At 45.6% G+C, this 25,376-nt stretch overlaps 1 protein-coding gene and 1 non-coding gene across 5 annotated transcripts; one reads left to right on the top strand and one right to left on the bottom strand.

The window, feature by feature from the left end:
- The first annotated feature begins 2,388 nt into the window (after nucleotides 1–2,388).
- On the top strand, nucleotides 2,389–2,461 carry TRNAR-UCG (transfer RNA arginine (anticodon UCG)). The gene has a single exon. It is a non-coding gene; the product is annotated as a tRNA-Arg (tRNA).
- A 10,744-nt stretch (nucleotides 2,462–13,205) lies between these two features.
- Nucleotides 13,206–22,156, bottom strand: LOC119251818 (epididymal secretory glutathione peroxidase-like). Of its 4 annotated transcripts, none has more exons than XM_037519111.1 (7): nucleotides 21,947–21,985; nucleotides 18,168–18,319; nucleotides 17,646–17,896; nucleotides 16,837–16,990; nucleotides 16,094–16,211; nucleotides 15,225–15,324; nucleotides 13,206–14,156 (listed from the first exon to the last, which is right to left on the bottom strand). In XM_037519111.1, the coding sequence occupies exons 3-7, from the start codon at nucleotides 17,748–17,750 to the stop codon at nucleotides 13,950–13,952; spliced, it is 684 nt and encodes a 227-aa protein (XP_037375008.1). In that variant the 5' UTR covers nucleotides 17,751–17,896; nucleotides 18,168–18,319; nucleotides 21,947–21,985; the 3' UTR covers nucleotides 13,206–13,949. The 4 variants fall into 4 exon arrangements, with proteins under 4 accessions (XP_037375008.1, XP_054554033.1, XP_037375007.1 ...); XM_054698058.1 differs by lacking the exon at nucleotides 21,947–21,985 and adding an exon at nucleotides 21,711–21,728; XM_037519110.2 differs by lacking the exons at nucleotides 17,646–17,896; nucleotides 18,168–18,319 and having other exon boundaries at nucleotides 13,206–13,601; nucleotides 13,959–14,156; nucleotides 21,947–22,156.
- Between the last annotated feature and the right edge of the window lie 3,220 nt (nucleotides 22,157–25,376).

The following is a 25,376-nucleotide window of genomic DNA, read 5'->3' as shown; positions in this document are numbered from 1 at the left end:
AAATTACATCAATATTTATAAAAGTCCATATGAGAAACCACCCAAATGTCCATTGACAGGATAATTTGACTGATATTTATTCAACAACTAGAATGAATATAGTAGTAAAATGAGTCATCACTGAGAGAATTTGGGGGGGGGTGATGAAATGTTTTGTACCCTGATTGTGGTGCTTGTGTGCGGTGCAGCACACACACTCACACATATTTGTCAAATGTCATCAATTAAAAGGGTGGGTGCATTTTTGGTGTGTACATTATATTTCAATGAAGTTGACTTAAAAAATGAGTGACCCACAGTCACACACAACATGGATTAAATTTAAGAATGTGGATTTAAGAAGGCCAAGCTAGAGAATAATATTCAAATATTGTTTCACTTATATATTTTTAAAGCTTTGTTAAAAGTTTTAAAAGTATGAAACCTTAAATAGCGTAAATTATATACGGGCAGGATTTACCAGTCTCAGATGAAGGAAAGAGGAACGGATTGTAATTTTGGGAGATCCACAAGGTCATACTCTAGTTTTTTACATGGGTGGTAGGTGTTTTTTGTACATGTTATAAATAACCTTTAATATCTTTTCAAAGTTTAAAATATAAAAGAATTAGTTAAATAGAACATAAATCTGAAAGAAATCATACTGAAGACAGAACAGAGACATTAAGAAAAATTATGAAAGAACTGGTTGATGAGGAGAGACAGAGGAGTTCCAACATCTGTTTTTAAAGAGAATAAAAAGACCCCTGTTCCAGTTGTTGTCAAGAGACAACTGTACTCTTATCTTTTCCAAAACCTCGTTTTTTAAAAACTTTTTCTTGGATTCTATTAAGGGGGCTATAGCTTTGCTTAACCTAAAACAGGATGCCTGTGATTTGCCATGAAGAATCTTAACATAATTTCCTAAATTTGTAGAAAGAGAGGTCATACAAACAGGCCTAGTAGGAATGAGGACAAATTACAGGGAGTTAAATCCTGAGGAGGAGTATTTACAGTGACACATGCAAGAGAAAGGCTCACAGAGGAAAGGGGACAGACAGAATGACAGGGGACAACAATGAAAACACGGGTAAAATGTTGGAAGCAAGTAGAATACAGTCAAAGTCACAAGAGGAAAATTTCCCTAGAAAAGGAAGAAGCACCTTTCTTTGAAAAAAGTAGGGAGACTTGGAATCGACTTGGGAGCACTTGAAAGGTAAGTTTTCTATACACAGCTCGCTGGGAAAATCACCCCCCTTTCAAGTCTTACAAAAAGGCTGTTCCTTTTCCAAAATACACAGGCGTCGTTCCCGTGAGTGGGAGCACCTGTGTGACGTGACTCCTTACAAGCAAAGAGAAGGCGAGCAGGTAACTATTTCCTAATATGCCCAGGCTGGAAAGACAGAATATAACTTTTCCTTGCTCTTGGGATGGTGCATTCTCAGCAAGAGCGGTCTCGCCTGCTTTCCCCTAACACCATTTTTTGAGGCCACCTCATTCCATAAGCACTCAACAAAAATGTAAATAATGTGTTAAATGGGTGTCCCTTTACCAGAAATCCCTGTCTTTGGTGCCCACTTCCCCTCTAGACGTTCGATCAGTGTGGGGGCGGGGTAGCGACCCGGCCGTGGGCTTCCCCCCTTAGCCTCGCGCCCCAGGGAGAGGGCGCCAGGCAGGCACCAGCGCCGCCCTCCGGCACCGTCACTAGCCGGAGGTCGGGTGCGCGGGAGAGACTGGGGTGTCTGGGGACAATCGGGCGCAGGAAGGAACACACGCAGCCACCGCCTTGAGCCCAGCAGCCGCGCTCGGCAGGCGGCTGCTCCAGACGCGCGCGCCCCGCTGCTCCCTGCGCGCCCCGCTGCACCCTGCGCGCCCCGCTGCACCCTGCGCGCCCCACACCGCCTGCGCCTGGACCGCGGCTCCCCGGGGTGCTCAGCGGGTGTCCCCGGTCTCCCCGCGGGCCGGGTCCAGGAAGACCCGGGATTCCCGCCTGCTGCGGGCCGTCCTGGCAGGACTGGGGGAAGGGGTGTCCCCCAGGGGGCGTTCACGTCCAGAGGGGCTCGCTCTGTCTCCATTCCGAGCTTTGAGGCCGTGAGGACGGAGGGACACAGGATTTTTTCCCTCCTATTTCTTTACCGTTCCATGCGGCCAGCTGAGTCCCCGCAGCACACGGGTGAAATACTGTTCGGTAAGGAAGTTTGGTGTCAAGGGAAAGGCAAGAGATGGAGAAAATCGGAATTCCTATTTCGCCTTATCCGTTTCCCGCGTCAAGTGGTGCGTTATCAACGTCACCGTCTTGACATCGGTGTAGAGACGAGGTGTGTTTTGCTGGGATGGCACCAGATAAAGGAGCCAGAGGCGACCAGATTCTCACGCACTTGTGATATTTCACCACACCGGCAGCCGTGGGACCACGTGGCCTAATGGATAAGGCATCTGACTTCGGATCAGAAGATTGAGGGTTCGAATCCCTTCGTGGTTGTGTTTCCTTTTTCATGCGTCCCTCTCCCAAGCATCTCAGCCTCCGGCCTTTTCGGAAAAAAACCTTTGTTCTCTGCAGCCGCTTCCGGGAGGAGATGCTTTCAGGGGTGGGGGCATCTCAGCAGGGCCCTTCTGCAGATTCCACCTTCCAGCCTAAGCAGGGAAACGCCCGCAGCGTGAAGCTGGCTGGCTGCTGTGTGCCAGCCTCCTACAGAGGCAGCCTCAGTTAATCCTCGCCAACAACCAGGGGGTTGTCATTGTGCTCATTAGAAAAATAAGTTATCACTGAGAGAAAATAAGCGCTATCCCCAAGTTTGTTTACCTAATCCAACCCAAATGTTCCCAAATCCAATTTATTGTCACTGTCTAATAATGAAGGTTTATGTTATGGGAGAAATGAAGACAGTGATGGGTGAAGGCAGACAGAAGCAGTGACATGTGGGGTGGGGGTTGGGGAGAAGATGAAGGGAATTCAGAATCGGGGAACCTGTCTGTAATAAGGTATTCAATGCCCATTACTGGAATGGTGCTTGGGTTACAGCTGATCTTATTTCAATCCCAGGCTCTTCTAGGAAGCTTATTAATCACTTATTAATTAAGCAAATAGCAAAATACTTTAAACTCCAGGCATACCTCTTACAACTTGGGATAAACAATGACAATTTCAATAGCCTCATCTTGGAGAAGCTTGGTACAGGTATGATTCCCTTGTGACTGTCCCAGCTGCAAGTTGTGGGGGTGGGGAGCGGATGTGTGTGTTCACAGCAGAAAGGAACAAGGAAAAGACAAATCCACTGTAGTGATAAAAGGTGTGCAATTACCTCTGACAGAAGAAAGTAGTATTGTTTCATATCCACTTTGCTTCTGTCTTTTCTGATAAGGAAAAGAACATTTAAAGTGGAAAAAGAAAAGGATTAAGGGGAAATATGAAACTAAAACTATTAGAAGATAATAGGAGAGCTTTTACCTCTATTTATGGTATTTAAGGTTATCCACCCATAGGAATAGTATCTCTGGATATTCATGTCTAATCCACTGTAATTCTGTAATTATTTCTGTGAGAAGTCTTAGAGATGGAAAAAACAACCTGAATTGATAAAAGAGGCTAAATGCAATCGTAAAGTGTAAAAGGCAAACTTAATTTAGAAATTCTGCAGGTTTGTATATTTGTTTTTTTAGTAAAATGTACCTAAAGGCTGGTGATCACAAGATGAAGGCTTACATTTATTTACAAAGGACAATTCTTAAGAAAACACTGTCTAGGGCCTCCCTGGTGGCGCAGCGGTTGAGCGCTGGGTTGCGAAGCTGCCCAAAGACTCTGCAGCGCCAGTTCGATCCCCGGTCACAGGCAAGGGTCCCACATGGCACATTGCTCCCCTCAGCAGTGTACGTATGTCTGCCCGTTCTGCTCCCCCGCTCTGGCTCTGGTGAATTCTCTCACCCTCCGGCGCTCCTGACTGTACCCAGTGCTTGTAGAAATATATAAATAAATCTTTAAAAAAAAGAAAAGAAAAGACTGTCTAGCAGAAGTGGAATCCTGTGTAGTCTGCCTGGACATGTCTTGTGTTGTTATAGTTGAACTGATTTGACTGAAGACATGTGTTGATGAAATTTGTATACAGCTTGGAGCTGGTTATGATCAATGATAGAATTGTTTTCACAAAGGTATTGACTAGAAGGTTGCATTATAGGAGATTGATGATAACTTTTAAAAGGCTTCTGTGTTTTAGTTGACCATATGTAACACTTACACTCAAGCAGTGTCAAAAAATCAAAGAAATTTTGACAAATAAGTCATGTCCAGGAACTTTAAATAATTCCTACAAATAAATCTTAAAAACATGAAAAAATGTGGGGAAACCTTAACTAAGTACTTAACTAAGTACTTCACCAATAAAAGATATCCAAAAGGCCAGTAAATACAATGACAAGGTGATGAAGGTCAAGTTATCAGAAAAATGCAAATGATAACTTCAAAAGATAATACAGAATGGCAAATATTTTTAAAAGAATGAAAATATTTAGTTCGCAAGTACATGGAAGAACTAACTCTCCCACTGCAATGGACTGATGTGTCCCCACCAAAAAATTCATATGTTAAGACCCTAATTCCCCACTGCCTAAGACAATGGTATTTGAAGGTGCCTATGACAGGGAATTTGGTTTGGATTTGCTCATGAAGTTGCCCCCATGTGAAATCCTGCCACTATAAGAGGAGGAGACACCAGAGCTTCCTCTTTCTGACACATTGAGGATGGGTTTTGAGAGGGCCTCATTGTCAAAATGCATTTCTCTCATAGAGTAAAGATGTTTCCAAAGTCATTTAACTTTCTGTGCTTTCTGCACTTTATCAAGGACCATATGGAATTTCATGCAACCCCAAGAGCTGACTTTGCCCAACCATGAGCTGTGGCTCCATTACCGGGAAAGAGCCACGAGAGAATTTATGTTCTGAATGACTGATCCAAAGGAAACAACCAATGATAAAACTGCCACAAACTGGTTTGATTTGGGTTTTTAAGATTTACTCACAATCCTGGTGAGACTTGTCAAAGCAACTGTACATGTTATTTGTAAGTAGCCCATGTTGTGCTGTCTGGGGTGGGGGTGGGGTGACTCCCACATGCAATCCATGTGACTTGCTTTCTCTCACCTGTTTGACATCCTTTAAGAAGTTGACAGCATCTTGAAGAGACTTAATTTTTTGTTGTTGTTGTTAACATAGTCCAGGAGCTCTGGAATATGATATTTCTGCCCCTAAATCTTCACGCTAAGCTTTTAGGTAATTAATGGGTTCACCATTTGTGAGATTAAACTGCAAAGGACAAGCTCCTTTTATTGGACTCAAAACGTCAAGGCTTCCAGAAATATCCTTAAAACTATTCACATTCTAGAAAGCCCAGAAATAAAGCCACACAGAAATAGACAACTAATCTTTGACAAAGGAGCAAAGAATATGCAATGGAACAAGGACAGTTTGTTCAATAAATGGTGCTGGAAAACTGGACCACCACATGGAAAAGAATGTAACTAGACCACTACCTCACACCATGCACAAAAATCAACTCAAAATAGATAAAATATCTGGACATAATACCTGAAACCATAAAATATATGGAAGAAAATATAGGTAAAACACTACAAGACATAAATCTCAGTAACATCTTTAAAGACTCATCACGCAAAGCAAAGAAAGTTAAGGAAGATAAACACGTGGGATTACATCAAACTGAAAAGCTTCTGTGCAGCAAAAGAGACATTAACCAAAACAAAGAGACGCCCCATTGATTGGGAAAACATCTTGGCACTCTATACAACTGATAAGGGATTGATCACAAAGATACTCAAAGAACTCACATGACTCAACAAGAACAAAAAAACAATCCAGTTAAGAAATGGGCAGAAGAACTTAAAAGACACTTCTCCAAAGAGGAAATTCAAATGGCCAGCAGACATATGAAAAATGTTCAACATCCCTTATCATGAGGGAAATGCAAATCAAAACCACAATGAGATACCACCTTACACCATTAAGAATGGCACATATCAAAAAAAAAAAAAAAAAACCTAACAACAACAAATGTTGGCAAGGATGTGATGAGAAAGGAACTCTCCTACATTACTGGTGGGAGTGCAAACTGGTCCAGCCACTATGGAAAGCTGTCTGAAGGTTCCTCAGTCTACTAAAAATGGAGCTACCATATGACCCAGCAATTCCACTCTTTGGGCTGGATCTACCCAAAGGACACAAAAACAATGATTCAAAAGACTACCACTACCCCTATGTTTATTGCAGCACTATTTATAATAGGTAAAAACAACCAAATGCCCAAAAATAGATGACTGGATCAAGAAGATGTGGTATATATACACAATGGACTTCAGCAATCAAAAAAATAAACTCATGCCATTTGCAGCAACGTGGATGGAGCTAGAAGGAATTATGCTCAGCGAAATAAGTCAGAAGGAAAAAGAAAAATATCAGATGGTTTCACTTATAGGATGAATACAGGGGAACCAAATAAAACATGAGGAAAAATAATAATATGAAACACAATACAACAAAACAAAACAAAATACCAGACAATTATAAACCAGAGACATCCTGCAGGGGAGGAGGAGGGAGAGGGATCAGAGGGAGGGAGGGATTAGCACAGGGGACTGTGGTGATGGTGTAAGTGTGAATTGGTGAAGGAAATTCTATGGGGACTATACCCTGGGTGATGTAAAATAATACAAGGGCCTCCCTGGTGATGCAAGGGGTTAAGCGCAGCACTGTGAAGCTGTCTGCAGCCTCTGCAGCATTAGTTAGACCTCCAGCCAGAGAGCTACCTTCACGACACAGCAGATCTCTCCTGTCTCATCCACTACTCCCTCAGCAGTGTATTTCAGTACATCTGCCTTTTCTGCTCCCCACTCTGTCTCTGGTGAATCTTCTCACCCCCTGCATCTCTGGCTTGCACCCCAGCTCTTGTATGCATAAACAAATCAATCTTAAAAAAAAAAAAAACTATTCACATTCTAATGAAGTCTGAAGTCTGGGCTTTTCGGCCAATAAAATGTAACCACTTTGTTCCCAGCCCTGGTCCCCCCCAAACCTACATAACCTCATTTTCTTTCTTAATTGAAGATGTACATTTAATTTTATCTCCTACCTCCTTGCCAGTCGATTTGCAGAGCTGATATCTCCTCTCAAACCCCTGATGTCATCATCTGCTTTGTGCACTTTGGGTAGAGACCCCTGTGTCCCGGGTCAGCACTCAGTGTTATTTCTCTTCATTCTAATGAAGAGTCTGAAGAAAAGATTTATATTTGTAAAAATTAGTAGGAAATCATTTGTAAGTTCTGTTGGTGGAGTCTGGTTTGTTTGGTATTGAACAGCTAAGCATAAAAGTTGTGCGAATATGTACACAGGCCCTTCCCATTTTTCTTTTTTCTTTTTTTAAGATTTATTTTTATTTATTTATACAAGCACTGGGTACAGTCAGAAGCGCAGGAGGGTGAGAGAATTCACCAGAGCCAGAGTGGGGAGCAGAACAGGCAGACTGATGAAGTACACTGCTGAGGGGAGCCGTGGGCGCAGTTGGAGAGGTCTGCATGCCACGTGGGACCAGCGGCTGGGGATCCAACTGGCGCTGCAGAGTCTGCGGGCAACTTCGCAACCCAGCACTCAACTGCTGCACCACCGGGGGAGACCCTCTTCCCATTTTTCTGGTACACTGATTATCTAAGAACAGACCCACAGAAATTTTCCAGAATTTCTACAGACTTGTGTGACTGGACTAGATCCATTTGCTCTGGTTACTCTGAGACAGTCCAGGCCTTGTGAAGGGGTTACAACTGAGGCAAAATGGTTCAATTGGTCTCAGACTCTAAAGCACAAGAAAGAAAAACAACTTATCTACATGTTTCCCCTTGATTTTACAGACACAGCAAATTGGGGTGGCTGATGGGCAACTTCCAGGGACTTGCAAGGCTGGGTAGAGACTGGAAACGCAGGGTGGGGGCTGGCTACCAAGAGGAGGAGGAGGGGAACCCACAGAAAATCAAACCTCCAGTTGTCTGAAGAAACGCCTCCTCCTACTCAGGGTAAGAACTGCCCTGTGAGCGCATACTTCTCCTGACTCACCCCCTGCTCCCCTCAGCAGTGTATTTCAGTCAGTCTGCCTGCTCTGGTGCCCACTCTGTCTCTGGTAAATCCTCTCACCCCACCCCCAACACTTCTGGCCTGTACCCAGTTCTTGTATGCATAAAGAAATATCTCTTTAAAAAAAGAAGAAGAAGAAGAACTACCCTGTGACTGGCCAATGACCTTTAGCCAAGTCCACATAACTTTGCTCCTAATGGGCTTTTCGGCCAATAAAATGTAACCACTTTGTTCCCAGCCCTGGTCCCCCGCAAACCTACATAACCTCATTTTCTTTCTTAATTGAAGATGTACATTTAATTTTATCTCCTACCTCCTTGCCAGTCGATTTGCAGAGCTGATGTCTCGTCTCAAACCCCTGATGTCATCATCTGCTTTGTGCACTTTGGGTAGAGACCCCTGTGTCCCTGGGTCAGCACTCAGTGTTATTTCTGGCACCTGAAACCTCCCTGACTTGCTGAGCTTCCTTCAGTCCAGTCCTGCCTTTGTTTTCTGTGTCTACTGCCGCAGCTTTTGATTCAAGAAGTTTCCTCCGAGGTGGGAGCTGCGATTTTTCCTAAATGCAAGTTGTTTCACTGCAAATTGTTAGATAACATATTTTGTACTTTCAAGCAAAATGAAATCCAAGGCATCCATCTGCAAGCCAGAAAGCATCCTGCCGCCCTGATCACAGCCTCCTGACCCGAGAAATAAATACCTGTTGTTTAACTCATGTTGTGGAATGTTGTTAGAGCAACCCCAGCTGACCAAGAGAACTAACTCAGTGTGTTACAAGATTTTTGCTAATTAGAGAGCTAGTACTATAATTCTCTTTTGTTCTGTTCTTCCTCGATGTTATAATTAGTCTTCTAAAATAGTAGAGCCAAATAAATAAATAAGAGGCAAATGTATTCCTATCTACAAGTAATAGGCAGTTATAAAATGAAATAAGATACATTGATTGTCACAGGATAAATGCATAGAATGTGCAGTTTTTAGTAATTCCATAAAAGAAATATTTAGTAATAAAATCAATGAAATTGTGTTTAAGGTCCAATGTCTATGGACATAATTAAAGTTTTACTGAGAGAATATATATAAATACATTGAATGTTGAATGTTGAATATAGTATATATTTATATGTATAAAACAAGCCTATGGAAAAAATACTCAATATTATAAAGTTGCCACTTCTCCCAAATTGATTTATAAATTCAAAGCAATTCCAATCAAAATTCTAATTTTTATTTGGAAATTGATAGTTAATTTGGAAATGGTCAATGAATTAAGACATTAAGTGAAGAAATGAGAGGCATCATTCCACCTGATATTAAAAATCATTCAAAATGAACACAGAGGGCCTCCCTGGTGGTACAAGGGGTTAAGCACAGCACTGTGAAGCTATCTGCAGCCCAGGGAGCTACCTACATGGCGCAGCAGACCTCCCCTGTTTCAGTCAGTCTGCTTATTCTGTTCCCCACTATTTCTGGTGAATCTTCCCACCCACACCCCCACACCTCTGGCCTGTACCCCAGTTCTTGTATGCATAAATTAAAAAAATGAACACAGAGTTCTCCAACTTTATAGAAGATTCCTCATGGCCTATGCAAAATTGCTCAGCACTATCAGTTCTTACCCTGCTGCTGTTAGATTTTGGAGTGTTTAGTTACTCCCTGACTCCACTCTGAGCTGTCTACCATGTAAGTGTGCATTCAAAACAAAGTTTATCATGTACCAGTTTAGATTAACACTTAGTGATAGAGATAGTTTACTTACCAAGACGTGCAATAGACGTAGCAGCAAGGGCCTTTCACTGTGTTGTTGCAACTTCCCTCTTTGAGACCCTGTGACCATCTTATGAAAAAATATAATCTGACCTCCTAGATGGATGCAAAAATCCTCAATAAAACACTAACAAAATCTGGCAACATATAAAAAGGGTGATACACCATGCCAAGTCGGATTTATCCCAGGAATACAAGGTTGGTTTAACGTCCCAAAATAATTAATGTGCTACGAAACAACAATAGAATAAAAAACAAAACCCAGGGCCTCCCCGGTGGCGCAGCGGTTGAGCACTGGGTTGCAAAGCTGCCCTTAGCCTCTGCAGCGCTGGTTCAATCCCCGGCTGCTCCCCGGCCACTGGAGGAGGGTCCCACATGGTGCGCAGACCTCTCCTGCTGCCCGCTGCTCCCCTCAGTGGTGTGCTTCGGTCCTTCTGCCTGCTCTGCTCCCCACTCTGGCTCTGGTGAATTCTCTCACCCTCCTGCGCTTCTGACTGTACCCAGTGCTTGTATAAATAAATAAATAAAATTTTAAAAAAATTCTCTTTGTATTAAAAAAAAAAAAACCCAGGGGATTATCTCAGCAAATGGAGAAAAAGCATTAGGCAAAATCCAGAGCTCTGTGTTCATGTCTCTTAAGATCCAGAAGGTGAGATGACACTGCCTCATACAGGCTTCCCTCTCAATTGGGAGGCTGTCATGGGACAATTTATTTTCTGAAACTGAACATTTGTGTCTTTGTCATAATTACTGACATCAAGGACTTAAAAGAGTGATCCCAGGGCTTCCCTGGTGGTGCAAGGGGTTAAGACACAACCTATGAAACTATCTTCAGCCACTGTCGCACGAGTTCGATCCCGGGCAAGGGAGGTACACACATCGTACAGCAGACCTCTCCTGACTCGTCTGCTGCTCCCTGCAGCAGTGTATTTCAGTCAACCCGCCTATTCTGTTCCCCACCCTGTCTCTGGTGAATCTTTTCACACAAACACACACACCCCGCCACCCACACCTCTGGCCTGTACCCCAATTCTTGTATACATAAATAAATAACTCTTTAGAAAAAAAAAAAGAGTGATCCCAGAGGCATGAAGAAACTGAGATAAGGAAAGCAGTTCAAGGAAATGGAAATTGTCCACCAAAATACTTTCTAAAATTAGAATCACCCATGTATCCTGGAGTTAAGACACGAGGATAATTTTTTATTAACTTTCCTATTTACCTGCATGCTGGCCCTGAGACTCTGAGAGTCACTTTTCTGTGGAATTGAATATGATGAACGACTGACTTTTCAACTGCCTAGCACTAAATCAAGCACTAGGTGGAAGTGATGGAGGAAGGCAGTGGGATGAAAGAAAAGAATTCTAAGGCAAGTCTTGAGCAAGCCCTGCATGAGATGGAACCACTCCAGTGAATAACTCCAAATAACTCCCCCTTTCACCAGGCTTTGAAGGCATAGGGGCTTGAGGGAAGTAAAATCTGCTCCAGATGAGGCTCGAACTCACAACCTCGGCATTGCTCACGAGCATACTGTCTTATAAGTACCGTCCTAACCGATGATGCCACTGGAGCCACACCAGGGACACTTGAGGATAGGGAGGAATGAATGGGACTGAAGTTTCTTTCACAGACGAAGACTTAAATACTCTTGCTAAAGCATCAAATGAGATCAAATAAACAGGTCACTTCTGATGTGGGAAACCAACAGAATTCAAAGCACCTAAACGATTCCCCGGTAGGACCCCGGGACAGAGGGGCGCTGTTATCTGGATTTTGACTTTTCTGCTCACATGACTACTTGGGAGATATGTCTGTCACCTGCACTCCAGTCGACGTTTCGCCGAGGGGTGGGTATTCCGCGTGTAGCGATCTCGCGCACAGTCATAGCTTCTGGATTCCCGCGGACTCTCCAGACTGGACCATCCTACCTCCCCGCACCTCCTCGGTGCCCCTCTCCCCTGCGCGGAGTCTTCTGCTTGAATTGCCACCCATCCCCCCACCACCAGCCCCTCGTTTTTTTTAAGCTAAGATTGTCCAAATATGTTTCCTTCAAAAAATCACTCTTTTTAACATATAGATGCAACACAGGTTCAGCGAATCAGAAAAACAATAATTATTTGAAAACTGTCTAAAGTCTCACACTCAAAGAAATCCATAGTTTCCATTTGTGGCATTTCATCTCAGGCTTTTTTCCCCTCAAACAAGAAGGACACGGTAGCCCTTCATAAGAGGAACAGGGCTGCTTCTAACCGGCTCAGGCTGGGGGAGGGGATTTAGTCTTGAGACATCTCAGGATTTAGACCAAATGTCTACACCCAATATCTCAAGGCTCTGTTCTTTCCCCATCAGAGCCACGACCGAGATGACCTATGCTGGGAATTTGACCTTCTTTGGTGTTCTACCAATACCGTCCCTGCGATTAAGGCAAGACCTGAATTTATTTCTTTGTGCCTTAAGTTGCAAGATATGAGTGGTTCCTTATGAGGGCCTGCAGAGGCATTCTGGCTTTCACAGTTAATGTGTACTGGAAGAAGTATCATCCCCAGCCTTCAGTGGTCTCTTTCCAAGGCATCAATTTCCTCTAGTCACAACCATCCAAATCTACCACCTCATATAATTATTGTTTCTCCTCTTTTCCTCAAGTACCTAACAGATCATATTTGCCAGTGTAAATCCTTCTACCAGCGGACCATCTCAAGTCAGATTTGAACAATCTCTGTGAAGGTTTTACCAATTACCCTACTACTTTGTGCCAGTGACAAATTGCACTCGCCCATTCCTCACTGAGGGTAATTTAGCTTCAAACATTTCATTTTAGCCTCTTTCTCAGATCACTTTTGTACCAACTATTGTGGGTTGAGTACCCTGGAAAGACTCTAAGTTGGAGATTTGCATCCAGGAAATTTATCTGAGGGTCAATATGTGTGAGGCAAAGAAGATAAGCATAATGTATCAGAGGGAAAATCTTGGCTGCAAATTTTACAAGTACCAAAGCCATCAGCTAACTTGGGGGTCTCTGCCTCTGGGATGAGCCCTTTAAAGCTGTTCTAAATTGAGAAGTCAGAGTTTGGCCTTTACCCACCGTATTGGCCAGTCATTGACTGTAGCCTGCCCGTGGACAGGGGTCATGAATTAATGAGGCACTTCCTAAAAGGGGATGACAACAGCAACTCATCAGGTGACCACCTTTCAAGATTCTGGGAGGAAATTTTCTGTCCAAGAGTTTCAAGTAATTTGGGTGATGCCCCCGCTGTGACAGTCACAGTGAGAAAGAGGAGAAGAGATGATGGGAGCAGGAACAGGGTAGGATTTGAAAAGCACCAATGATCCCAGATGCTGCAGAAATTATTTTATTGGCAACAGTGGCAAGGCTGGTTCTGACACGAGGAGTCTTGGGTAGAGAGGGAAAGCGGCCCTGCCAGGCATCATGACCTCAGAGCACTGAGCATCAAACAGCAGGGACAGCTTTCAGACTCCAAATCAGAGGGGCTCTGGGCCCCACTATGACAGAGATGCCCTTACTTCACGTGAGGTGCTTTCCTGCGCCCACTCTACCTTGGGGCTCCTGCAGGGGCATGGCATTGACAAGGGCTTTCCAGGAGGGGTGTCCTCGGCCAACACTGAGCTGAAAAGAGTTGGAAAATGACGCATGCGTTTGTCCTGGGGATGGAGGCGTGTTATAAAGTGGAACGTAAGTTGTGCGATGACCTTCCTGTTGCTGTGTCTACACCTGCAAGGTAGAGAGAGAAAGGAGGGGGAGTCAGGAAGTCTGGGGACATTTTCAGGAGCTGCTGGCATGGTTTTCCTTTGATGGACTGGAGCCATTAAATGTTTAACGAGGTCTGAGGATTTAGGATTTCCATTCTTTTGTTCTTCATCCACATTCTCTTGTAAGGAGAAGTGGCAGGAGCTTTCGAACAGGTCTATGTGGGAGGAAGTGGGAACTTCGACAGCAGAGAGGTGATTTGGTCCAGTGGAGGCCATTTGGATGTGGGAAGAGGTGGTGGTGAGAAGATGGGCTGCTTTGAACAAGCCTTCAGGCAAGAGGCTGCATGGCCCACACCCCCATTCAGCCTTCCTACTTCACTTTGAACTGCTTCAGGTAGGCCAGGATGTCTGCCTTCACAGAGCCGACGGTAGTCAGGTGAGACCAGCGCATGACAGGGACGCCATCAGGCCCCACCAGGAACTTTTCAAAATTCCAGCGGATGTCATGGACCTTTACAGGTTCCCAGGTTATGTGTTTTAACATGCCCAAAAACTCCGAGGGGTGAGGACAGGCGTGCTGGAACAGAAAGATGACAAGGAGAAGCAACATCATTTCCATCCCTGGGTGATGTGGGCTATTTTCACCCACAGGTAACCCTCTCCTCCCTGGACCTAGATAATTCAGCTTCCTGTGATTCTTAGTCAGTTCTCTGCATTACCACTCCATTAATGCACTAGCATGCCACAGGCAGTGTAGTCAAAGTCTGCTCCCTCTCTGTCTCTCCACAGGCCCCATCACAAAACCATGCCGCTGTGGGGAAGACAGGTCACTTCTCTTGCTGTTCGTTTCCTTCTCTGCAAAGTAATTCTAATGTGGTGCCCCAAGTCTTAGGTTTCTTTGGGTCAGCAGCATTTAAAACATACCTTTTGAGACCAATGTAAGGTTGCCAACATTTTATTTTATCAAGTAAGGAAAAATTTGAAAACATCATCACTTGATCATGTAATTTTTTTAAAGGTTATGGGAAGACAAATTACATAGTAGTCCTAATCTTAGAAAAAAGGGCAAGTGAGTTTATGAAACCTTTCTGACACTGACCTGTTTTCTTCAATTTATTAAGGATATATAAAAATCTCAACATGAGCCAGCTTGGCCCACAGTCCAGCACTTAGAGACTATGTACTCTGGTGATCTCTAGACATCCTCACACAATCTCTACATCTGAAAGCCAGTGATTCATAGAAGGCACTTACTACGCTGCTCTATACTTGTTGATTTCTATTTCCTCTCTAGTATGAACTCATCAGGGTGTGGGGATGTGTCTTATTCATCTTAATTTCCTCGTTATTTAACAAACTGTCTTTCAGATGGCAGGCACCGGGAAACATGCCCTGAATGAACATGTAGATGTCAAAGAACAAGAGTGGAGTGTGGTGCCAGGAAAAGCTGCCACTCCACACAACTCTGCCCACCACACAAAGCCACAGTCTGACACTAGCAGCCTAAACCTCAGGCCCGGTGGTGTTTGGAGGTCTCTCCTGAAGAGTCCAGTCCTTCCCAGGCCTGAGCCTTTGGGTCCATTTCTACCACACCCCTCTATGGCAGCAGCAGCAGGGAAGAGACTCATGTCAGGAATTCACTCACCTTCAGGAAGGTAAAGACCTTTTGTTCCTTTTCACCATTCACATTCCCTTTCTCAAAAAGCTGGAAATTTGGGACAAATCCTCTCCCTGGACGGACATACCTGCAATGAGCCATAATATTGTAAAGAAGCTCCAGAATAAAGAGAGAAAGTTAGGATGGGACCTCAGGATCTGAGGTTAGGGGAAAGGACAAAAAAGTTGTGGAGTTAGGGGCCTCCCTGGTGGCACAAGGGGTTAAGTCTCAGCACTATGAAGCTATCCACAGCTACTGCAGCATGCATGAGTTCGATCCCTGGCCAGGGAAATACCCACATGGCACAGCAGACCTCTCCTGTCTCCCCGCTGCTCCCCTCAGCAGTGTATTTCAGTACATCTGCCTGTTCTGCTCCCCACACTGTCTCTGATGGAGTTCTCTCACACAAACTCCCCTTCCCCTCTCCCCCACCTCTGGCCTACACCCCAGTTCCTGTATGCATAAATAAATCTTTTTTTAAAAAAATGTTGTAGAAACATAGTAGGCAGAGCTGGGAAGGGAAAATCAGGCCAATTTTTGGGTTTTGGTTTTTTTTTTTGGCCTTGGGCCCCACCCTCCTATTCACTTAATTTTTCTTTATTCCCCCACCTGTCCTGTCCCCACACTGTTTTCATGTCAGCTATTTCTGTACTCTTAGTCCTCCACCGTCCCTCCAGGTCTTACTGCAGGGCAGAGGGAGAATCTCTGGACACTGCCAGACTCGGCAGAGGTAGAAGTTAAAATCAGCAGACAGATGCTGCTGAGCTCATCGGCCCAACCACACAGAACACCCCCAGATAGGTGGCAATAAGGGAAGATAGGCCCTGCCTCTTCTGAGCTTTCAAGCAGGCACTTACTTTAGCCCTGGAAGGATCTCTGAGTTCTCTCCTGGTTCCTGCTTGCCAAATTGATTGCAGGGAAAGCCCAACACTACTAGACCAAAGGACCTCAGCTCATCCTGAAGCACATTCAGCTCTGCGGGGAGAGAAGGAACAACATGGTGGTGTGGCTAGAAACACTCACTGCTTTGTACAGAAAGCAGTCCCTGGTGGTGCTCATTTTGCAGAAGAGGAAACAGACACAGAGAAGGAAAGCTCTTTAGGTCAAGAAAGCTGTTAGCGGCAGGGCTGACGTTAGATCCCAGATACCCAGACATGCAAGGAGTTAAGATGCAACCTATGAAGCTATCTGCAGCCACTGCAGCACAAGTTCGATCCCCGGCCAGGGAGCAACCCACATGGCGTAGCAGACCTCTCCTGACTCGCCCACTGCTCCCCTCAGCAGTGCATTTCAGTATATCTGCCTGTTCTGCTCCCCACTCACTCTGGTGGGTCCTCTAGCCCCCCACACCTCTGGCCTGCTCCCCAGGCATAAATAAATGCATAAATAAATCTTTGAAAAAATATAAAAGCTCTTATCAGAGTATAGTCTTTCCCAAGTCTGCAGCACACAGGATCCACTGGGGGCCTTCTTCATAAATACGGATGCCCGGGTCCGATTCCAGGGAATTTTCTGATTCTGCTTCTCAGAGATGGGGCCCAGTCATCTTTATTATTCAAAAACTCACTAGGTCACTGGTGATGTGTCCATGAATTCTTACCAGGATACTGAGCTGTCAGTCCACAATAGGTGGCCACATTGACAAAAAGGACATGCTTGCCAAAATAATCTTTGAACTGAATTTTTTCCCTCCCATCAAGAGTGATGGCGTCATAATCGTAGATGGTGCCTTTCACATCTTTGTAGCAATTCATCTGGAAATTTAAAACAGGGTAATATTGGCAACAACAATTCTTGACATCTGCATAATCTTTCAAAGAATAAAACATGCATTAGCTGTGACCCAAAAACAAACAAGTGTGGATGACAGGACTGAAACTTAGGTCTTATGACTTGAAAGCCAATAGGTTTTGGGTTTTTTTGTTTGTTTGTTTTTTGTGTTTTCTTTTGAAAGTCAATAGGTTTTTTTAAGTAATAATCAGTTCGGTCTTTCTTCCCATTATCCTCGCACAGGGAAGATGCTGGGAAATGTTTGGATGAATGGAAAAGAGCAGAGATTCACAAGCTGGATGGGAGACCTGGGAATGAGGCCACGTAGAAGAGCACACTGCTATTAGACAGCAAGAAAACGAGGCTGGAACTCCCTGGTGGCACAAGGGGTCAAGACACAGTACTGTCAAGCTGTTGCCAGCCACTGCAGCATGAATTCAATCACTGGCCAGGGAGCACCCCACATGGCGCAACAGACCTCTCCTGTCTCCCTGCTGCTCCCCTCAGCAGTGTATTTTAGTCAGTCCGCCTGTTCTGTTCCCCACTCTGTCTCTCACCCCCTGCACCTCTGGCCTATACCCCAGTTCTTGTGTGCAAAAATAAATAAATCTTAAAAAAAAAAAAAGAAAACAAGGCTACCCCTGGTCTCGGGATTGAAGCATCCTGCCTGAATCCCCTCAGTGAAGAGAAGGTATTTGATTGCCCGAGTAGTTCAGGATGGCCTCGCTGCATTTCACTTTCCATAGGTCTTCTGACTTCTTACTCCATTCATCACTTGGTGGAGTAGAGAGTGCGCTGGCCAGGGAGTCAGAAGCCAACATTGCCTCTTCCTGTAAGTGGCCTTAGGTGAGCTCTGAAAACGGTTTGCTACTCACTTGACCTGGAGAACCCTAAAAGTCATGGGAATGAAGAAGTTCAAATTTTCATGTTCCTTTTAAGAAGACTGAGAAACTGCCTGGCCCATCAGGGTGTGCACATCCAAAAAGCCACCTACTGCCTGCAGAATGTTGTCAACAGAAGCAGTGTGCACCACACAGGGTTACAGGGTAGGGGGGCAGTTGTGCCCAGGCCACACAGTAGGACTGGAAGCAGGATGGGTAGCCCAACAAGAGAGCTGAATTTTTATTGCACATGCTTAAAAATGCAGAAAATAGTGCTGACCTTAAGGGTTTAGATGCAGATTCTCTGGTCATTGAGCACAGCCAGGTGAACAAAGGCCCCAGAACATATCACAGAACGTCCAGCCTCCCGCTGCCACACTGAGATGCCCCTTACTGAGAAGGAGAAGGTTGTTCCTAGACCAGAGGAGCAGGCTGCAAAGGAGGAAAAGATACCCCAGAAGATACTGAAGAAACAGAAACTTATGGCCTGGGCATAAGTTCAGCATAAAATAAATGGAAATAAAAGTGACAACAGGGGGTGAAAAAGAAGCCAACACTACTGTCAAGTTTATTTGTGAGTCTGAGCAAGTCTCATCCTTGGTCCTCAGTTTCCCCACTGGTAAAACGAAGACATTTGGGCCTCCCTAGTGGCGCAAGTGGTTAAGTCTCAGCACTATGAAGCTATCCACAGCCACTGCAGCAGGAGTTCCACTCCCAGCCAGGAAGCTACCCACACGGCACAGCAGACCTCTCCTGTCTCCCCGCTGCTCCCCTCAGCAGTGTATTTTAGTCAGTCTACCTGTTCTGTTCCCCACTCTGTCTCTGGTGAATCCTCTCACCCCCTGCACCTCCAGCCTACACCCCAACTCTTGTATGCATAAATAAATAAAATAAATCTTTAAAAAACAACAGCAACAATGAAGACATTCATCTAGATTCCTATCTTCCCCCCAGAGAGCCTTCCAGGTTTAACAAGTGAGAATCTCCTATTAACCCTACTTTGACTACTTCTCGTTCTCATGTTCTTTCCTGCTCTTACGATGAACTTGCAAGTCCAATAGTGACTCCCAGGGAAGGAGGTGGGAGCTCAAATGTCCACTGCAGGTAGGGCACTAAGATCTGCCTGGAACCTTCCCACTTCTCATATACCCAGCTCCTCAAGCCATGTACTGAGGCATCTGCGCCCCGCCTTCATCATCTGCTCAGCTATCCTATGCCTCAAGTCTGAATGTTTGAACAGAGTTCCACATAGCAAAGAATTTCTGCATGAAACTCTCATTACCTGACCTTAGGTTCGATTCCTCTATGAGGCAGATCTTGTTTTATTCTGCCTCTGTCGCTTTCCACCCAGTCCCTGGGTCTCCTGACTGCACTGTGCTCCCCAGCCTATCCTGATCCCTTTTGCCTGAATGGGGAAGCTGATGAAAGTTGCTTGTGGGTTCTTGGAGTATAAACAGGAAGTATAAAAAGGAAGCTACATATCTAAACTACCCAGCAGAAAGAAGTCAGAGAGAAACTGACTAGAGAGGGGAGAGGACAAAATCAGATAAGTCCAGACTTAAGTGAGGATTAAATTAGGCTCCTGGAAATGCAATGGACTAAAAAGGATTTTAGTCAAAAACCCTCCGCCCCCACCGAAAGAGGGCAGGGTAGCGGCCTCCCTGGTGGCGCAAGGGGGTAAGATGCAGCACTGTGAAGCTATCCACAGCCACTGCAGCCTGAGTTCCATTCCCGGCCAGGGAGCTACCCACATGGCGCAGCAGACCTCCCCTGGCTTGCCCGCTGCTCCCCTCAGCAGTGTATTTCAGTAGATCCTCCTGTTCTGCTCCCCACGTTGTCTCTGGTGAACCCTTTCATCCCCACACCTCTGCCCTGTACCCCAGTTCTTGTATGCATAAACAAATAAATCTTTAAAAAAAAAAAAAAGAAGAAGAAGGCAGGATAGAACTCAAACTCAAACTCAACATTCCCCAGACTCCTAAGCCCATTGATTTTATAACCAGCCACCAGGCTGTAACTACTCAGTGTCTTTTCTTGGGGAGAAAGTCATTTTCTTTTTGCAGAATTTGCTCCTTTCCCTCCATGCACGCACTCATACACACCAGCAAGCTGAGGCCTACATAAATGTACTATTGTATGAAAGCGGCCATATCTATCTCCGTGGTTCCTGGCCCCAAGGTGAGCAGTGGGCCCGGTGCCCCTTTTGTTACTACAATGAAAATTACTGAACAGTCTCCCAGTGGTGCAGCGGGTTGAACGCAGTGCTGCGAAGCTGTCTGCAGCCTCTGCAGCATGGGTTCGATTCCCAGCAGGCCAGGGAGATATTCACATGGCATGACAGACCTCTCCTGTCTTGCCTGCTGTTCCCCTCAGAAGTGTTTTCGGTCCATCTGCCTGTTCTGCTTCCCGCTCTGTCTCTGGTGAATTCTCTCACCCTCCCGTGTCTCTGGCCTGTACCCCAATTCTTGTATAAATAAATAAATCTTAAAAAAAAGAAGAAGAAGGGTCCTTCCTGGTGGCACAAGGGGTTAAGCACTGCACTATGAAGCAATCACAGCCTCTGCAGCTTGAGTTCAATCTCCGTCCGGCCAGGGAGCAACCCACATGGTGAAGCAGACCTCTCCTGTCTCGCCCGCTGCTCCCCTCAGCAGTGTGTTTCAGTCAATCTTCATGTTCTGTTCCCCACTCTGTCTCTGGTGAGTCCTCTCACCCCCTGCATCTCCGGCCTGTACCCCTCCTCTTGTATGCATAAATAAATAAATCTTTTTTTAAAAAAAGAAAATTACTGAAAATAATGTTGGGTATAAGAATACCAGGAGTAAGAGAGGCTCGGAAGTCAGAGACTCCTTGTAGCTCAGCTCACTTCTGACATTCATAGCTGTTCCCAACTGATTTAAGTCTGTCAGCTATGTCTCAACTACCTCTGGATTCAGCTTCCGTTAGCAAATTCTACAGTCGAGGGTCTCCACACTCAGTTATGCAGCACTGGGTAGCAGAAAAGCCACATCAATTCTCAAAAATAAGTCATCACCCTGGAGGTAATCTAGTCAGTTTACAGAATACTTTTTATGTGTAAGAATAACAGTTGGCTCTTGAAGTAGGGAGGGCAGTTAAGTCAAAATTCTGTGTATTACTTTTGACTCTCCCCAAACTTAACTACAGTCGATCCTTGGTGTTTTTAGGGGGACTGGTTTCAGGACCTCAGTGGATACCAAAATCCAAGGGTGCTCAAGTTCCTTATAACTGATCCTCCTGTCCATGGGTTCTGCCAGGGCAGCTAAAGTTGGTTGGATTGGAGAACACAGAATCCACAGACAGAAAAAAAAAAAAAACAAACAAACAAACCACATCTACATGGACCCAGGCAATTTGAACTCATGTTGCTCAAAGATCACCGGCATTGTTCACACAAATCCACAGTAAGAAAGCTGAGGCTGATAAAGGTGAGGTGACTTGTGCATGGCCACCATGTTGGATGAGTTTGCTTGGCCCTGACTGAGTCCCTCTCACTGCCATACATTTTTATCCACAAGGCCACTGAGCCATGGACTGGGAAGAGGACTGAGACCAGAAGCCAAGACTCCTAATTCCAAATATGGTCATTTAGGCCTCTGCTCATTTCTTCATATTTTATGTTTCTCTGCTAACTCTCCAATTTTATCCATCCCTAATGTTTCCACATAGTGTCCCCCTCTTCTTTGGGGGGCTTGTCGAGAGTCAAGAGCCCCCAACTCAGTGTCTCCTTCAATCCCTGATCCCCACCCATCCTCATGCCCCAGCTCTGATGAAGACAGTGATGTGGCTGGAGGGGCACCCAGTCCACCTGCAGAGGGAGAAGGGGAGAGAGGCCCCATCGAAGGAAACCTTTCTTCTCTACCCACAGTCAATTCAAAAAACTCCTCTTTGAGGAGAAGGAAAGGAAGATTTAGGAGAACCAGCAAAGAGAAAGAAAGCAGAAGTCGGCCAGGTCTCCAAGAAGGGCTGGAGGGAAGAGTCCCACCGGTGGACCCAAGAGGAACGACAGTTGAGCCCTGCCCCACCCTCTCTGAAGTCACTCACCTTGGTGTTCTCGAGCTTGGCGTCTGTCTGCACCAAGCAGGTCAGGAGAAGGGGGAAAAGATAGTAGGCCCCCAGCGGAGCAGTCATGACCCGAGATCCTGACTCTGAAAAGACTGAGGCTCGTGGGCCCCTCAACAGCCTTTTGACACCCATGCAGGCCCGGCTCAAGCCCGCGCAGGCCAATCACAGGTCGGCAAGGATTTCTGGGGCGTGGGTGGGCTCAGAGGGCCTGGAATTTCCACCGTGCCCTCGCCTCTGCTGGCCCCCGCGGGTGAGCGGTCGGCGCTCACCGGGCGGTGAGGACCTGAACTCAGCCACAGTCCGCCCGCCCGAACTGTGAAAGCCCCCCTGGATGGTCCCGGCAGATCAGAGATGCGGGCACCTCCCAGGCACCTCCCAAAGGGATGGTGTGGACATGCCACATACACTTCCTGATGTTATTATTTGAGCTTTTAAAACGTATCACAGGACGGACCACCCAGGGTCCCGCGGAGAGAACGGGGCAGCAGCTGGCCCCAAGCAAGGGAAGTTATCCCCCATATATGTGAAGGAAGCATATTAATATGCTCACTTTATAATGCCTTCAAGTGTTTATAAATCAGTAAGAAAAAACGAGCCCAAAGGGGGAAAAGGAGGGTGTTAGGGGTGTGGGGAGAATTCCAGACAGTAAGCCAAATGGCATCAGCTTAGGATGCAGTGTTCTTCCAGAGCAATAATCAAAGAGATGATCTGCATTTATCAGATTGGCCAAAGTTAAAAGAAACCTTAGTTCCAGTTGGTGTAGCAAGCTCTGACACAGTAGGGGGTGGGGTGACCAGGGAGAGCGATCACTTTCTTTTTTTTTTTTTAAAGATTTATTTATTTATGCATACAAGAACCGGGTAAAAGCCAGAGGTGTGGGGATGAGAAGATTCACCAGCGACAGAGTGGGGAACAGAACAGGTGGATCTACTGAAACACACTGCTGAGGGTTGCAGTGGGGGAGACAGGAGAGGTCTGCTGTGCCATGTGGGTAGCTCCTTGGCCAGCGATGGAACTCATGCTGCAGTAGCTGCAGACAGCTTCATAGTGCTGTGCTTAACCCCTTGCACCACCAGAGAGGCCCAGACAACTACCACTTTCTGGGGGATAACCTACCATTCTGAATACTGTCTTCTTTCAATGCAAATAATTTTTTTGAACTTTTAATTTGAATGTAATTAAAAATTTATGGAAGTTTCCAGCTGTCCTCTTCATGTCCTGGAGGTGCAGGCCCCATGAAGGATCGTGGAAATGAGGCATAAGTTCCCCTAAGAATGAAAAGTACTTGTCATGGGCTGGAAGAACCCATGTCCGCCCTCCATCATTCCCCAACAATTGCTCCATAGGTTCAGCTAAAATTTTGAATTGATAAGTTGATGATGCAGAGCCCCAGGAATTGCTGGGTTTCTCACATAAATAATGTACTTAACCCCACCAACCTCCTGGAGACTCAACCAGACCCTCCTCCTTCCTGTCTACAGTAGTTTTGCTTAGGCCACACTTGCTTCCCAGCTGGTTACCCTCCTGCACAAGCTTTCCGCCACCTGTCCCCCTTTTAACTCAACTTTTGCCTGGACTACCCAAAAGTACTCTGGTGAATTCTTTCTCCTAGAGAGTCTCCAGACCCACAAGTTTGGGGTGACGGGGGCGGGGGGAGGGTGTTGTAACAGAGTTACAAGAAAGGGGTGAATTCAGCAATCACTGGGCTTGAATGAGATAACAAAGAGATATCTGAAAAAAATCTGCATTAGTTTTCCCTTTGCCGGTCCCCCACGCCCTCTCCCCTCTCCCACGGGGGTGGCCCAGCAGTTCAGCTCTACTAGCACTTCTGCTTATTGAAAACATGGTGTCTTCTTTCCAATCCGCCCCTCCACCGGCCCTGGCTCTGCCAGGTTCGCCAAAAAGTACCTCGGATGGGGTTTAGCTCTTGCTGCTGGGGGATCCTGGGCATTTGTGAGTTCTCTTGGAAAACAGAACTTTTTGTTATCCAGATTTTTAATCTCTTCCAAGAGGTCTCAGGTCGAGGGGGGAGGAGACCAAAGTGATGGCATCTGACCAGGCCACCAAAGCCCTTTAGGACAGGCTTCCTGTTTTATCACTTCCTGCCCAAGAAGCCTACTCTCCTGCCCTACTGTCAACCACAGTGGAAAGAACTACAGAGATTAAAATCTCAAGCCCCCTCTCACTCCCTTATTCTACCCAACCATGTGAATTTGGGCACGGTGACCTCCTTGACTCTAGTGCTCCTGTGAAAAGTTGGGAGAAGAATAATATGAACTCCCAGGGCTAATTTTGAAAAAGAGGAAATAATTCAGTTAAACCCTTAGCACTGGACCTGGCCCAAGGTCAATGCCCCTTCTTAATTCAACTGAGTAACATAAGTACAAATAGAAAAACTTACTTAGCGCCTTCCTGGTGGTGCAAGGGGTTAAGATGCAATCTATTAAGCTGCCGCAGCCACTGCAGCACAAGTTTGATCCCTGGCCAGGGAGCAACCCACATGGCACAGCAGACCTCTCCTGACTCGCCCACTGCTCCCCTCAGCAATGTATTTTGATCAATCTGCCTGTTCTGTTCCCCTACTCTGTCTCTGGTGCATCCTCTCACCCCCCCACATCTCTGTCTTGTACCCCAGTTCTTGTATGCATTAATAAATAAATCTTTTTTAAAAAAAAGAAAAGCTGATTTACCCAAAGTTATGTGTTTAGTGAGGCTGGAGTTACACGCCGCTCCCCCTTGCTGTTATGCATGCCTTACTTTCTTAGCCATTGTGTCTTTACTCATCTCACAACTCAGGGCAAGAACAGAAGAAAAAAGTCCATCATAAACTCTACTTCAGTGGCTGGATCAAGTGGTCTAAAATCTCTGCCTTCACCTCTCTGTGTCCAATTGTCTCAGTTTCCCCGGAAGCCAGATGTCTCATCCACGAGAAAAGAAGGTTTACGAGCTTAGGCTCAGCTCCCATTGGCAATGTAAAAGTGGGGTTCAGGAAGGGGCAGTGACTTGGGCAATGTTCCTCAAAGGTGCAGACATAGTCCATAAACCTGAGGTTTCTTTCAAAGCACTTGTCTTTTCATGCCCCATAATAAATAAGTTAGGACATGGAGGAAAGTTCGAGAAGGTTTTCCATTTAATTTTCATCCTTGTATATTCTTAACCTTCTGACCTCCTTCTCCAAACATGATGACGTTTGGGGTTCACATCTGATCTAGGCTGACTGTGACCCTGAGTTTTCACTGAGGCATTTGGCCCTGGAACACAAACTCTCTGAAGATATGTCACAAATGCCAAGCTTTCTTCCCCCAACCTGCTCCAGCTTCTTAGAAGTTAGGATGGAGAGGTGGGAGAGGAAGGATGTGTACCTCCATAAGCAGTGTTCTTGTCTATTACTTCTGGCTTAATGACCAGG

The sequence above is a fragment of the Talpa occidentalis genome, unplaced genomic scaffold, assembly GCF_014898055.3.
Source record: "Talpa occidentalis isolate TD23 unplaced genomic scaffold, MPIMG_talOcc4v2.1 talOcc4.2, whole genome shotgun sequence".
In the NCBI taxonomy this organism is placed as follows: domain Eukaryota; kingdom Metazoa; phylum Chordata; class Mammalia; order Eulipotyphla; family Talpidae; genus Talpa; species Talpa occidentalis.
The sequence above is the reverse complement of the archived record's forward strand: the minus strand, read 5'-3'. Positions and strand labels throughout refer to the sequence as shown.